Source organism: Primulina eburnea, chromosome 1, assembly GCF_022965805.1.
Source record: "Primulina eburnea isolate SZY01 chromosome 1, ASM2296580v1, whole genome shotgun sequence".
NCBI lineage: Eukaryota > Viridiplantae > Streptophyta > Magnoliopsida > Lamiales > Gesneriaceae > Primulina > Primulina eburnea.
Window position 1 is genome coordinate 59,875,107 of NC_133101.1, and position 16,800 is coordinate 59,891,906.

The window sequence follows — 16,800 nt, forward strand, 5'->3', positions numbered from 1 at the left end:
GAAAAATTTATTAAAATATCCTATTTTTATAAATTTGAAAATAATATCGAGTGATCGAGACTAAGACTAGATTTCACAATTCTGACTCCACAATAAAATCTATAAAAATTATGGAGGGCACAAACACTCAATCCCGAAACTTTTTATAAAATCGAAAAAAATAATTGAAGAGCTTCTCAATAAAATGTGAAAAAATTATTGAAAGGTCGAGACTTACAACCTCAACTCTTTTAATAAAATTGGAAAAATAACTGAATGACCGACCGAAGTTCACAACCCTGGCTCCCCAATAAAATCGAAATAACTTTAGTGATGGGTTGAGACTTACAACTCTAGCTCTTTATGCAAAATTATTTAAAAAAAAAAAGTGAATGATTGGGGTTCATTATTATACATCACACCTTTTATTTGTGATAAATAATCAAATTTTAAACATAAATTAAGTAAGTATAGATGAATTTTATGAGTTAGTACAAACCGTGAAAAAACAACTAAATATGGGGTTTTTTAAAAAAATAATTTTTTTAAAAAAATTGCAAAAGTACTGTAATCCGCGTTTGGTAAGCACTTTTTTCGCAGCGCACATTTCACGCTGCAAAGATGTAAGCCGTTGAAAGTTCAAGATTATCTGCGACGTACATATGCACGCTGTTAATACTATTATCCGCAACACATCGTTAATACAATTATCCGCAGCGTGCAGCTCTCCCATCAGTCAGACATATGCAATTGTTATTGTTTGATATTCAAGATACCCTGTAGGATTTAGCGACAATTTATAAACAGTCGCTACAATTAGCGACATATTTAATATTATAGCGACGATTTTTTGAACCATTGCTGATTTAATTTTAGCGAAGGTTTTGGTATATATTCCGTCGCTAAAATATTCCGTCGGAGTGGCCGCTGCTACGTGGAGCAAAGCAAGCGCGGACGCTCCTCCACGTGAGCACCGTCCACGCTTACCAAACGCGGATTGCAGTAGTTTTACAAATTTTTTTTTAAAACCATTTTTGATTTTTTTTTTAAATTAAATTATTTTCAAAAAAAACCCGTAAACATGAGATTCATAAGATTATATGTATAATCATATCAGAACATAAGAAGGAAACAAACCTATATATATCGGAAATTTTGATTTTAATTTATTTTTTTTAGAAGTTTATTTTTTTAACAAGAAAACTTATAAAAAAAATATATAAACAAGATTGAACGAGCGGCATTAGGAGTGGTATACCTTACCATATCGTACCTAAACTCTTATACTGTATATCATACCGAAAATTTCGGTATAAGAATTTCATACCGATATCGTACCGAAAATTTCGGTAAATATAACTAGCATATCGATTATACCGAAATTATAAGGTATACCGAGATCGGTACGGTATCAGTATCTACCGTTTTATACCGAAAAAAACATTACATTTAATTTTTTTATAAATTTATTGTTTTAAAATATTATATATTTTAAATTTTTTAAATATTTTTTGAGTATTTCGGTATTCCGATATATATCGAAATGTTCAAATTGCATATCGTTACTGTAACGAAAAAATTCCGTATTCTTATCGTATCACACCGTATTGAAATCTCGAAATCTTCGATATACTGAAAATTCGATAAATTCGACATTTTTTCGGTACAATACATATTTTCCCACCCCGCGGCATCACTCCTCAAAATCCACTGAACCTGGTTATACTGCATCTCATTTGTTATCAACGGTTGGATTATAAACGTGTTGTACCGCACGCACCATCAATGTGTCACGTTATAGGACAAGAACCGCCAACTATATTAGACCCTTCCTTCCATTTTTACCCCTGTTGATTCACATAATATAAGAATTGCCATACAACTTGATTTTTATAACGATCATCTTGAATAGCAAGTACTACCTTCTTATATTCCCTACCTCGTGCAGATCAATTCAGGGTTGGAAATTCTAATTATCTGAGTTTTTGGATTGGGGATTTCGGATTGGTTTCTGGTTTTTCGATTTTTATAAGGTAATTGTTTTTCTCTAATTCCGGTGTAAGGCAAATGGGTAGTCCCAAAAAAAATCAGAGCAAAGGGGGGTTCTTCTCGGCGATGACGTCCGGATTGTCGATGTTCAGCAACGCTATGCATAGATCTGTCAACGGGTATATGAACGTGCTTGTGATTTTTAAGGTTTACGAAACACGAAGTGAGCATTATGTATTCACTATTTGTTGAATCTCAATTTGATTTCCAGAAATATGTTGGTTCATATATTTTGGATGGATTCCCGGATGATATATGTTCATCTGTGGGATTTAGATGATCTAAGCTAGAAATACATACGTGTGAGGTGGAGCTCATGATTTCCCAATCGATTTACTGATTGATGAGTTTTTACGAGCTTTTGATTTTTCCTGCTTTATTTTTTCGTGCCTCTATAAATGTTATGTTTGCAAATCTCCGAGAAAAAGGATGTGCCAGATGATTTCAGTATATTACCCTTGCTCTGTTTCTTATTATCCGAAAAATATAGAGGGTGGGAATGAGGTCTTTCCTTTTAAGTGTCATTTTTGGGTAAATGATTTAGTTTCCTCTATTTTTTGGCAATTGTTTGCGCAGTTTTGGGAATTAATGAGGAAGATAATATGGGCTAGCGAACAAGAATATAAGTTGAGTTCTTTGATTTGTAGTTTAACTTTTTGACATTCTATAGGAGCATGGCATGAAAATGTAATTTGTTGCAAGAATTCCTACTTGAATTTTTGGTTTGGCGATTTAATACCTCAAAGCTTACATTTTTCGTAGTAAAAGTGATGTGATGAATCAATCACATGGAAAACACTGTTATAATTGAGGATTAACGAAGATCTAGAATATATCATGTGTAAACAGTTGAACTCTGTGTTGGTCTTGAATTCTGGAGCAAGAGATATGAATTTCCATTTTTGGAGATGCAAGAGTACATATTGGGCTTTCATTGCCCAAAAATTGGCTAAGTATATAATAAGTAGCTTTGCTATATGCTCTATTATGCTAATGTGTGCGCCTTTAATTCATTAATGCACACATACAGATACACATTTATCGTGTTCATCTTGATAAAGATGATCAAGGAATGAGATCTTTCTGTTGCATGAATAGATTCTTCCATCTTTCCAATGCATGGAATTTTTTTATATTTTTCTCTGAGAAACACATTACCTGTTGCTAGATTGCTAGGGTATGAAGGAGTTGAAGTTATAAATCCTGAAGGAGGCAAAGAAGACGCAGAAGAGGAAGCACAGAGAGGAAGATGGCAACAGGAGGTGAGTTTTCTAGTGGCTATATTGTAAGGCCCATGTTTCTCACATATGAACACGTGCAATATTTGTAAAGTTTTAAGTCTCATATAATGTACCGATAACCCATATAACCAACACAAAAGCCTAAAGTTTGTAAACAATCATAATTTATTTATTGGAAGGAAACACTGAGTCAATCTCTCAATCAGATTAATGAGTAAATAGATTAGTCTTCCAAAAGACTAACCAAAATATTTAAAAGGAAATAATCCACGAATCCTAAAAGAACTCAAATCACTAAACTCTACGAAACATCTTCCATGTCTGGTCATCATAATCGTCATCAATGATCTCTTCTATATATTCTACATACTCGTCTTCCTTATCTAGATTATTACCTGAAACCAAACTTATTCAGTACACTCCTATATACAACCACTAATTCGATCTCAAGGATAACGACAAAAGCTTTCACAATAATAAATAATAATACACATGTAGATAGGATGACCGCAACAAGAAGAATAAAATAACAGAATCCATATCAGAATTGCTATCTTGCAGCACTTTGACTATAGGGAAACAAGAGGTGGTTTACATGCCCCCCACATGCAGCACTTTGACCCTCAGGAACCAAGAGGTGGCTCACATGACAGACAAAACATAACAACATCCACAATGAGACCCTTTCATGCAACACTTTGACCATAGGAAAACAAGAGGTGGCTCACATGCTTTCCCACATACAGCACTTTGACCCGCATGAACCAAGAGGTGGCTCACATGACATACACATCATCCAGAATATCATCAGAAGTACATAACCAAATATAGAATTCCGACAGATAAGGAAACAATAAATCACCAATAACAACAATATACATCCAAATCCATTTTCGTAGAGTTTTTGCGAAATAATGTCGAAATAGGAGTGTACGCACCTCTGATATATTTAGTTTAATTAATGTCACTTAGTCAGAAGTCTTGAGAAATATCAGAATCTATAAACCAAAGTTATTTTCCATTAGATAACATTCCTAGACCACCATCCTGATAATACCTTTCACCTTAGGAATGTTTAAGTTTTTGTAGGAAACGTTTATGCAGTTGGAAACAGCATTGTCTCCAAAAATCTAATTGAATGGGTGGTGGCTACCCAAAACTTCGCATATACTTGGGATTATAGCCGTACTATTTCTCGATGGCAGTACCAACTGGTAACCATGCACAAAAACATTTGTTTGGTGAGGAGTGCTAGAAACAAATTACTTGTTTGAAGCACTTTTCTCTGCTTTATAACCCGCAACGTCTCCCCAGCAGGAGCCTATATATCCCATTTTTATTAATTGTGTTGGTGGGGGTTCCATTTTTATTTATGTTTATGAAACTTTAAGTTGTGTTGTTAGTGACTGTTTTTTGTGTGCATGTGTGTGGATGTATGTACTGATATATCTATTAATTCCTTAAAAGGAACGCGACGGTTACTGGAAGATGATGCAAAAATACATTGGTGCAGACGTTACATCAATGGTGACCCTCCCTGTTCTTATATTTGAGCCAATGACAATGATTCAGAAAGTGGCAGAGGTACATGAATATTCATCAAATACTTTTACTGCTGTTTTAATTATGTCATTTCATGCAAAGTAATGCTGACTATACCATTATCATACAGTTAATGGAATATTCACATCTTTTAGATCAAGCAGATGAATGTGAAGATCCCTACTTGCGGTTGGTGTATGCAGGTGCGTACTTCGATATGAACAAAGGCGTTTTGTGTGCATTAATTTTGATACTGGAGATACAATTAAATAATTCATTAAATGAACTTCCCTTATTTGATGCAGCATCATGGGCAATTTCCGTTTATTTTGCCTATCAACGCACCTGGAAGCCTTTCAATCCAATTCTTGGTGAGACATATGAAATGGCTAACCATGGTGGTATTACGTTCATCTCTGAGCAGGTGAGGCTAGACTTGTGCGCTATAATCTGATTGAGCCTCGTGTCATTGAATTTTCAGCGTGATGTGCTCCTTAGACTTGTGCGTCATAATCTGATTGCGCCTCATGATTGAATTCTGAGCATGATTTGCATCAGTGCTTGAATCTTGAAACACCGGATTTACCATGATGGAATTGATGTTCTGTTAGTCTTTTTGGAGTTTTTTTTTTTATATTGATGTTTTAACATTATGCAGATCAGCCATCATCCTCCTATGAGTGCTGGGCATGCTGAAAATGAGCACTTCACATATGATGTGACATCTAAGTTAAAAACTAAATTTTTAGGGAACTCTCTTGATGTTTATCCTGTTGGAAGGTAAGTTTGTGTCCTATTTTTTTACCAGTCACGCCTCTTTCATTTATTAAGGTTGTGATGACGTTATAAATCCTCATGTTTCTCTAATGCAGGACACGTGTAACTCTCAAGCGTGATGGTGTTGTCTTGGATTTGGTTCCTCCACCAACGAAAGTTAATAATTTGATATTTGGACGAACATGGGTGGATTCACCTGGAGAAATGGTCATGACAAACTTGACCACCGGGGACAAAGTCATCCTCTATTTTCAACCCTGCGGTTGGTTTGGGTATGTTGCTTTGTATATAATCATTTACTCTCTTTTACTTTAGAGTTTAGCATTTATGGTTCAAGAAACACTTTTATCGATGTGTGTGGTGCGAATGAAAGTGACATTCGGTTAAAGTTTTCTAATTACTTTGGCTATAGGTAATAACCAAGTCTAATGGTGAATCTTTCAGATGGATTTTACTTAAAATATTATTCCATCAACTTCAGAATGTTCCTTTCCCTTTTTCATAATCAAAATGATTTTATTAGAAAATTTGAAAATGTTTTTAGTTCTTCACCTGATAATAGGAGACAACAATTTAAAGCTTTGTTGAAGTGTTCCCTGAAATATCTGATGAATGTGGTTTTCATGTTTAAGTGTGTAGATTTTTTTTGTGCTGTCGAATATCTCTTCAGTTCTGCTGCTGATGCTTGCTGACCTTTTTTTTGCAGGGCTAATCGATATGAGGTAGATGGATACGTATATAATGCTGATGAGGAGCCTAAAATTTTGATGACTGGGAAATGGAGCGAGTCAATGAGTTATCAACCATGTGATTTGGAAGGAGAACCTCTTCCTGGCTCAGAACTGAAAGAGGTTAACTTTGTGAATTTCTCTCATTCCTTTTTCTGTTATTGTCTATTACAATGTGAAAATGAGATTTATGACCTGTTACATGAAACTATCATCAAATAAGGGCTAAAGAATGCTTTGTTGCATGCTATTATAGGATTTCGCTTTATCTGTTATTTTTTTCCTTGGGGACTTCTCGCATGAACTTTGTGGGTCAAATTTATGTTGGAAAATCTGTTGTAGCATTGTAATCCCTTTGGATTTGCCGATGCAATGAGATATTTATTAAAGTTATTTTTGCCCCTAGTACATACAGGATATTACTGGTGGATCAAATTTTTGTTTTTATGAACTGTTCGATGCATACTGGCCTGGAAAAATCCATTTGCTTTGCATGCTTTGCAAAACAACGACCTCTTCTTTGTTGTGGCCTGACTGGTTGATAGCTGAGAAGAAATGCTTGTGCAGGTTTGGCATCTTGCAGAAACTCCAGCAAATGACAAATTTCAGTACACCCACTTCGCACATAAAATAAACAGTTTTGATACTGCTCCCAAGAAGTTGTTGGCATCAGATTCTCGGTTACGTCCTGATAGATGGGCACTTGAGAAAGGTGACCTCTCCAAGGCCGGTGCAGAGAAGAGCAAGTTTGTTCCTTATCTCTCAATGGATATACTGCCTTATTTCTTTGCTACCTTTTTGCTTGTGAACTTGTTGATCACTATCAGAAATTACCAATAGAGGGTAGACTATGCAGTCAATATGTAGTGAAGTGAGTTACGCTAGCGCTTGATGTTCATGGGAGTTCACGTTTTAATTTCACATTCAACCCTTGTTAAAACAATGAGTATGCTCCCTACCCATGTTTTTGGATGTCACTCGGTGCACAATCATCCTCCGCAACTCAGTTTTGTGGTTAGAATGAATGAAAAATTTGCAGCCCCTATATACGGCCACCTGGTATGAGACCATGATGTACAAGCTTATATGGAGATTTCACAGGTCACTTTAAAATTAGCTTTCTGACATGGGGAGATATTTATACTTTTTAAAGGACATTTATAGTCATTAATTTCTGATCCGCCAGGTTAAGCCGGCTCCTTAGCTGTTTAGTCCACCTACCAAATTTTTCTTTCTCGATAGAAAGATGTTCGGATGAGATCATGCACGATTATTTGAAGTAGATTGTCGGACATCTTGGATTCTCGAGAGTTTGCTCGTTTTTATTTAAGTTTGCTGATGTCATTGATTTGCTTATTCTGTTTATTTATATTTTAGTCTAATTTTTTAATATGATTTGTTTCCTTTCCTTCGGTTTCCCACTTCTTCCCATGGATCTTTTCATCATCTCTGCTCATTTGCACACCACAAATCTAGTTTTTTAGATTTTGTTATTTCATCACTTGGGAAAACTAATGTTGTCCTTTAATGTATGATATCATAAAATTGGTCTTTTAAGAAGCGTATGATTACGGTGTTTTATTCTGAGTTCTTGATAGGGGATATTTTTATAAAAATGTATCCCTTGATTATCCATTTAGATATATATGGTCACTTGTAATCGTTTCTTTTAATTTTGTTATCTCTGAATTTTTTTTACAACACATCTTTTCAGTCTGGAGGAGAGACAGAGAGCTGAAAAAAGAAACCGAGAAGCAAAAGGTGACCCATTCACACCGAAGTGGTTTGATCCAACGGATGAAGTTACACCGACACCCTGGGGAGACCTCGAGGTGTACCGTTACAATGGCAAGTACACCGAGCACCGGAATGCTATCGAGAATTCAATTGCCGTCGACACAAGTGATGTCCAGTTGACGGAATTTAATCCATGGCAGTATGCTAGTTTATCCGAAGAATGAAGAACTTATTCTCATTTGTTAAAGATGCAATTGGTTTTACATGTGCCTGATGACATTTTATGTATGTTGGTGGGCTTGTAATTTTATTTAATAATTTTGAAGCCTTGGTTAGGTTGTGTTAAGAAACTGTACTTTATTATATTTTGTTTCCCGTTTCAGATATTCGTATTATACCGAGTGGTTTTCTAGTGCCATAATCTTTATTTCCAGCAGTTTTCTGTTTCTTTTTTGAGTTTGGCTTGGTTCGCATATTACCACTAAGCATTTAAAATTTTAAGTTAAAACAATTTTTCTCCGTATGAATTTATGATGATGAAAATATTTTTTTAACAAAAATTTATTGTTTATATATTATTGATTTGAATGTGGAAACAGTAGAGAAATTATTTAAAGCTATATTTTATTTAAAATGTGTGAAGCATAATAATGAGTAATATAACTCATTGAATATAAACGTACCCAGTTATCAAAATTTAAATAATGAGAGTTACATTGATGTAAGAGATGAATAAATAATTTAGTAAGAAAGAAAATTACACTTTCCGATAATTTGCAAACTTTTTTTAAAAAAAAATTCATTTATTAATTTAGGATTTTATTTTTGATTTCTGGTCCACTAAGCAACACTTTTTTAAAAAAAAAAAAAATTAGGATTTTTCATCATAGTATTGATATGACATCGAAAAATGATGATGTGATATTGAAAATTATTGGCGTAATGTCGAAATCATTGATGTATCATCACATCAACACTTGTTAGAAATTGATTAAATTTGAAGAAAAAATAGTGAAATAAAACTGAGAATTGACTTACAATAAAGTAAATAACGGAAAATATATAAATTATATGACCAAACGTATAACTTACTATTTTTAAATAAATTATATGGTATTTATTCATAAAATAAGTTTGAATAGTTTATTATACAAAAATTGTCGTCTTTTTGTGAAAACAGTTGAATGGTACTCTTATTTTTTAAATTTTAAAAATATCAGGGTTGATCGAATGGTCTCTCTTAATAATTAATTCTATAATATTATTTTTTGACGGATGATGCATGTATGATAATTTATATTATAAAATATTATCCTATACACAATTATTGTTTATATGAAGTGTAATTATATTTGAGTAATTTTTCTATTTAATTATGTACTTTAGATTTTTTTTAAGTATATTTTTCTCATTAAAATACGAGTCGCTTGAGCTTCACAAATTCAAGTACACAAAAGTTGGTTTTCACATGTGTCTCTTAACATATAGCGTGGATTAGTTATTACTTATTATCGACATGTTATGCACGTGCAAATATGTGTGTGTGTATATATATATATATTATTACTTATTATCGACATGTTATGCACGTGCAAATATGTGTGTGTGTGTATATATATATATATATATATATATATATATATATATATATATATATATATATATATATATATATATGAAACTTTATTATAAATGAATTAAAATAAATATGCAGATGATATATAAGGTTAATTTAAATAAATTATGGATAATATCAAATTATTTCATTTAGAAAAATAATGGCATGAATAAGAAAGCCAGAAATGTAGACTACCATAATTATTCAGCATGTTTAAAATCAAGAACAATTTTATTTGTATAATTCGAATAAAAAAATTCTTGAAAATCTTAAACGTATCATGATGACAAGACATTTCTTGTCTTAAAAACAACAAAAACCTTTTAGTTTGTTTTGAGCAAAATCAGTTAGTTATTTGGTGAACTTAATAATATATACTTGTGTTTTATGGTTTTGGGTATGGAGAATTTATCTGCTAAGTTTGAGTAAAACCACAGATACCTGTTGGTTAAGCTTGATTTTGGTGAGTTTTAAGGCAAACCTTTTGCAAAATATTATTATATACAAACCTCCTCACAACTCGGATTTCCAACCAACCTTGAAGTTTACTAAAATTCCCCCGCTTGGTGACCCAACGTTTTTCTCGGTTGTGTAAACGAGACAAGGCCACAAGATTCTCGTCTCGCTCCACGTGGCAGAATCCCAATTCGTTTTTGTCCCCCAAAAGAACAGGTCTTCAGGCAGTTTCTTTACCGCAACCTTCTGTTGCCACTGAAATTACCGATAGGTCCGGTGACAGGGGTCCATCGTATAAGAGTTGGGGTTTAAGCAATAGTGTGGGGGGTTGGTTTTCACTGGGTTTTGGGTTATCTATTTTTCTCATTTCTCACAGTGGTTAAAAAAAATTTGGGGATAAAACGGAGGAAATCGAGGGAATTTATTATCCGGGCTTTTCAGGAGTTTTTTTTACCTTTAGATTGCGAAATGATTTAGAGGTTTTGGGTCATAAGAATGAGAATTTTGGATTCTTTTGCTGTTTAGATTAGTAATCTCGGGGGAAAGTTTGATCTTGCATCTTTGTGAGTATGGTTTCAGGAAAATCCTGAAGGGTTTTTTTTTTCTGAAGGAAATTTGCGGAAATCTATGTTGGATGAAAGAAAAATTGGTTCTTTGAAGGTGAGATGATCTAATTCTGTGGGCCTTTGATCTGTAGTTCGGTAAAGTTGACGAATTTTGGTTCAAAATTGGAATCTTTTAAGAGTGAAAGAAAGTTTGTAACTTATCTGGCTTGTTATCTTTCAATTCAATACATTTATTCTTCTTTCTTCCTGATTATTTTTCAATTTTTTGAATTTCATCTTTTAAGTTTGATCTGGGATTGTTTTCATGCAAAGTATCTTTTATCTCGGTTTAGATGATAAGATGCCGAAATCTTGAAGGATGGTTAAGATCCATCATTCACTAACAAGTTACTGACATTATTTTAAAATAATTTAATCTAAATAGTTGGTTTGGGCTGATCTTTGAATCACTTGCACGCAATTGTTTATTTTCTGTTTTTGATAATTCTTGAAAACTCACTGATGTATGAAATAGTCGTATATCCATGGTTTAAAATGCTGTTTCAAAAAAACTTTTTTACCATGGTTTTTCTGAGGGCTCTTTTTCTATTTATGTTCTGTCCTACGAAATGTATTTCCGCTATATAGTTGAAAGAGTTAATAATTTAGTATTTGCAAGTAAAATGATGCCTATTTTATGCGTTGTGTCTACTTTGTGGATGACAAACTGATGTGTTGCTATGCAAAAGGTTTGAACTTTAAATTAATTTGATTATCTATGTTTGTTGTGATTTCGAGGAGTTACCTATTTGCTTCGTTTTTTTTTCCGAAAGGTCTTAATACGTACTAATATTGAGAAGGATCTCAATAGGTACATGAATCCTGTTAGATTTGTGGGAAATTTTGGGTACTACTGTTTTGCGGTTATATTTCTTGTTGAAAATTTATTTTCTTTTCTTCATCAATCGTGCCATTATTCAGCCCTTGCAGTGTTCTCTAATGAAGATCATCCATACTCAAAAATAGGTTTTAAAGAGAAATCCCAAGATGATATAACTGTGACCTAATCTTTTATGTAAAAATTAATTCACATTCTTACCCGCATTTTTTAGCTTTTCCTTTTTATTTGCTATGGTATGGAAGCACATTAGTTTTAAAATCGTGGAAACCGTGATGTTGTCATTCGCCCATATTGATTCTGTTGCTCAATTCCGAGTTAAACGACGCAGATTTTCATATTGACCCGCAATGTTCCGGTTGCTGATGTTGGTGTGTTGGCAAGTTTATTGTAATTTGCTGTACTTCAACAATGTTACAACTAACAGCACTCATTGCATGATGAATTGTCCAGGCTATGGTTTTTGAGTTATGGTGTTACAAAAGAGGTTAGAATATGGTTTTAATGGCTATCAGGTGCCTCCCATGCCTCGAGCTGCCCGGTCAGTCAGGGTAATTTTTGGCTCTTCACGCTTTTATTATCATTTTTCCTCTTATTTTCATAGCTTATGGAAAATGGTTTATGTTCATTTATTTCATCATCCTTTGTTTTAGAGGAGGCGGACATTTGAGAGAAAAGCCAATGGCAGCCAAATGTGTGCTTTTGATCTGTTGGCTACTGTAGCTGGCAAGTTACTCTCTGAAGGGGAAAGTTCTTCTCCATCTGTGGATTCTTTTTCTCGAAAGGAGCAACTGACACTTGTGCAAGATTCTATTGGGAAACAAGAAAAGAACAAAGAGAAGCTGTTGGAAGGAAAGTCTTGTGATCGAGATTGCTATGAGAGGAACTTTCTATTCACTGATATTGTCAAAAAGAATCCCATTTCAGATTTCCATTCGAACGAACTTGAATGTGCTCAAAAGGATGCAATCTCTAGGCCTAATTGCTCGGGAACAGTTGATTCTGCTGAACATGTGGTTAACGACAATTGCAAGCTACGACTTGGAATTTTCACTCCAGCAAATCTTGAATCATCTGGTTGTCGATTATCTTCTAATAGTGGATCAGATGATGAAAGTAGGAAACCTAGGAATTTCTCAGTAACAAATCGGGCTGATATGCTTGATTCGCAGCATCTAACCTCAGGATTAGTTAGTTCAGTTGATAGTGTAAAGTTTCTCTTGTGCAGAGACCACTCTCCCACTGGTTCTGCCCCTGTTAATCGGGAAAATGTAAAGTTAGATACTAGAGATGATGACGAAAATTCTTCCGCGTGCACTGAAACAAGCACCGGAATTAAAAAGTTTAGGAACTCACTTCGTGTCAGCAACATTGAAGGCCAAAAGTTAATAACATCTAAACCTTGTAAAGTAACACCAAATGTGAAGGATGATGACCAATATAGTGCTGGTGAGCTGCTTCTATGTCATTTTGTTATTTTATATGGTGATAATGATTGTACGGTATATTGAATTTGGTGCATCATGCCTGCAGATGTGGAAAGATGCAATTTTCTTAACCGGAAGAGAATTATTAAACACCAAAGGTCCCTAAGGGATTATCCTTTCAAGAAGAGAAAGTTCTATGACTTTAACTTGGTGTCTAATTCTGATGAAGGCATCAATTGTGATAGAATGTGTGCCGTTACTGAAAATGGCACAAGTAATAGTGCATTGGGTTCTCGTCCAAATCTTCAAGGAGGTAAATATTTAATCGTGGATTACGGTTGGATATGATTGGCGATAGATTAATGAATCAACACTATATGCAGTGAGAAAAACTCCGACTTTCTCATCCAGCGAACGTGCATCTTTCCACTCTCAGAGCCCCCAAGGTATGAGAACTTTTCACGGGGTAAATTGTTTTTTTTTTTTGCCTTGAGCTTCGTATTTGAAGAGGTTCTCATTTGGAAGGTCTTATTTGACTCAGTGAAACTTAAGATCAAATCATTTAGGGTCCCGGAGCTATTTATAGAAATCCCAGAAATGGCAACCATTGCTTCCCTCAAGGTATTTGAACTTCAAGTCAGACTCGTCTAGCTGATCCTTCTGGCTACAATAAGCTTCATTGTTTATTTTTCGGCTTTAATATCCCGCAGAAAACCGTAATGGAGGCAGTGAACGCGATATTAGGTGGCGGGCTACGAGTTGGAGTGCTTCTTCAGGGTAAGAAGATTCGGGATGATACCAAAACTTTATTGCAGACTGGAATTTCTCATGATAACGAGATGGATACATTGGGTTTTACTCTTGAGCCAAACCGCCCCCTTGCCCCATCATCACAGCTTTGTCCGGATGATCATCCATGCCAGCTTCTGCACAACAATCCTCGACCACTGACAAGGTATTCTTTCCAGTATACGGGGATTCTTGAAGATTATTGTTCTGCATCTGTCTTGTCTTTTGTCTCACGGTTTAACTTGCTGCTCTGCCAGGTACCCTTCGAGTCCCAATGCCCCTCGAAGTGCTGTCCGAAACCGGAATCTTGATACTTCACCAGATCTCTCGGAAAATAATTTCAATAATTTAGTTGAAAGTGATAATGATTCAGCTCCTGATTCGTCATTAAAAGTACCTGGTGCACAATCAAGAGCACTCGTTCCCGTCCCTTCGATGGAACCAGATGCATTGGCCGTGGTTCCTCTGAGGAAATGTAAGAGGTCTGATTCTGCACAGCGCCGTATCCGCAGACCTTTCACTGTTTCTGAAGTGGAAGCTCTAGTTCAGGCTGTTGAGAAACTTGGAACGGGACGGTATGTCTGTTGAAACTATATACTAGAATTATTTGATAAAGGGTATGGCGATACATGCTTGCTGAAACCTATGTAACCATTAGATTATGACGATAGTTTCACCTAATACATCAATTTTTTGGCTTCCTGAACTATATTGTTTGTTGGGGGGTCATAGTTGCCCCTTACTTGAATGTAGTTTCTTATGTGACTCAACAATTGAGTAATGGTACTTGTTTTATAGTTTGAACGATTTTGAGTTGCACATTAGTTATAGCTTGATAAAAATAAATATAGTGGCAAGTAGTCGATCGTATATGTTGGCTCACCCATTTAGTTTTACTGCAGATGGCGGGATGTTAAGCTGAGAGCGTTTGATAGCGCTAAACATAGAACATACGTAGACTTGAAGGTATGAATATCGATCCACAACAGTTTTCTCATCTCTCTCTCTTTCTTGTGTTGATTTTGATGCATTTACTGGTTTCTAACTATGCAAGAATACAGGGAAATCATATTTTGTGTTGCGGTTTTATATAAAACACATATACATTTACCGTTTGAATCCTCAAGTGGTCATGTTCCACCCTTTTCCGAGTTACTACTGCACTTGTATTTCAGGACAAGTGGAAAACACTGGTTCACACGGCGAGAATATCACCACAACAAAGGCGAGGCGAGCCTGTGCCCCAGGAACTGCTGGATCGAGTCTTGACTGCGCATGCTTACTGGTCGCAGCAGCAAGCCAAGCAACACCTAAAATCTAGCTCCATTCTCACATTCTTCTCTGAAAATAGTCGCTGTACAAACCCCTAAGTATACCGGGGAAGGTGGAATTAGTGGTTGTAGCTTATAGATATAGGTCTTACTAGGTGAAACGAGATATTGTTATTACATTGTAACATTTGTGATTAATTTAGCATCTGCAATAAGTCCTCAATTCTTGGGATCGAGGACTTTTCTGTTTTATTTTAACCAATCACGACTTGTTTGGTTTAACTCTTTTTTTTTTTTTTTTGAGGATACGATTTGTTTGGTTTATTTTTGACAAAATAGAATAAGGAAAAAAAGGAAGACAAAAATTCAAATCTCAGCATATTTATTCATAGTATCCTTGTGTTCATGGTCAAAAAATAAAGTTATTTTTTATTATTATCATTATTATATAAAACTTACGTTAGTGACATGGCTCGTTAATAAAAATGAGTGAGATTGTATCACAAAAAAACTACCCTAATTATGACATGACGGCAAACCATATGGCAATTGGAATATTTAATTAATTATTATTGATGAATCTTTTAAAAAAGGATTATTATTGATTAATCTTGGGTAACAAGACACGTTTTTCTGAATTGAATTTAATAAGAATAAACTTGGCCATTACGCAAATAAATGCAAAAAGGCCTTGAAGAAGCTCAAATCGGGAGGAAAACACAGTAAAATAAATTTAATAAATTTGTTTCGTGAAATTTCAAGTCAGCCAGAATCTGATTTAGAAGAAAATTTGAATGAAATTCAATGCGCTGATCATGATTCTGATGAAAAAATTTCATATTTGGAATCTGATTTGGTACTTTAGATTACTTTGTCAAATCAAATTAATACGAAATCTTCGGCTCACTCCTATTTCACCCTCGTTGTTGTGTCTGTTGCTTACATATTATTTCCGATTAATTTTATATTTTGAAACTTTTATACGCGAGCCAGCCTACCTAAAGTCATTTAAGGGTGATCACGGTGCGGTTTTGCGGTTTTTTTAAAAAAATTCAAACCGAATTGCCATATGCGGTCGGTTAGTATTTTGAAAAAATAATCGCGGTTTTACATGAAGAATTAGTATTACGGTTTTTAGCGGTTTTTAGCGGTTGCGGTCGGTTTACGGTTTTTTTAATGAAAAATATTAGAACATATATTTTAATTTATTTGAAAACAACAACAATATAGTGTCTTCAAATATAAATTATAGTTCAAAGCATATAAAGATAAAAATAGATAAAACAATAATCAAGATTTAAAACTAAGTTAATAATTTAACAACACAACATACTTACAACAAAAATGACATTTATACTACTTTATCATTTTTCTACTTTCAAACTTCAAACTAAATATTATAGCAAAAGAAATAAATAATCTAATAAAATATTAATATGAAGAATAATTAAGAAGAAGATAAGTTTTATTTGTAAAAATAATAATTTTGAAAAAAGTTGAGATTTAATGAATGACAACTTCTTAATTTGAATATAGTGTTTACAAATTATTATAATTCTAGGCCAAATATTATGGCAAGCGGTTTAGGCGGTGCGGTTTGGTGCGGTTTTTGGCAAAAAAAATAACCGAACCACGTATGCGGTGCGGTTTACGATTACTATTTTTAATCGTGGTTTTTTTAAATATTATGAAAAATGGTGCGGTGCAATTCGGTTCGGGCGGTTCGGGCGGTTAATAAAAAAA

The 16,800-nt window shown here is 34.3% G+C and overlaps 2 protein-coding genes across 2 annotated transcripts; both read left to right on the forward strand.

The window, feature by feature from the left end:
* Positions 1-1,884: 1,884 nt before the first annotated feature.
* LOC140835564 (oxysterol-binding protein-related protein 3C-like) lies at positions 1,885-8,465 on the forward strand. Its single transcript, XM_073201046.1, has 10 exons — positions 1,885-2,147; positions 3,197-3,290; positions 4,737-4,853; positions 4,942-5,014; positions 5,117-5,235; positions 5,470-5,591; positions 5,684-5,860; positions 6,295-6,439; positions 6,884-7,062; positions 8,031-8,465. The coding sequence occupies exons 1-10, from the start codon at positions 2,047-2,049 to the stop codon at positions 8,275-8,277; spliced, it is 1,374 nt and encodes a 457-aa protein (XP_073057147.1). The 5' UTR covers positions 1,885-2,046; the 3' UTR covers positions 8,278-8,465.
* Positions 8,466-10,178: 1,713 nt separating this feature from the next.
* Positions 10,179-15,339, forward strand: LOC140835557 (telomere repeat-binding protein 5-like). The gene is made up of 10 exons (XM_073201043.1): positions 10,179-10,787; positions 12,024-12,121; positions 12,224-13,019; positions 13,104-13,310; positions 13,381-13,443; positions 13,539-13,618; positions 13,708-13,952; positions 14,044-14,361; positions 14,689-14,752; positions 14,962-15,339. The coding sequence occupies exons 2-10, from the start codon at positions 12,041-12,043 to the stop codon at positions 15,154-15,156; spliced, it is 2,049 nt and encodes a 682-aa protein (XP_073057144.1). The 5' UTR covers positions 10,179-10,787; positions 12,024-12,040; the 3' UTR covers positions 15,157-15,339.
* The last annotated feature ends 1,461 nt before the right edge of the window (positions 15,340-16,800 follow it).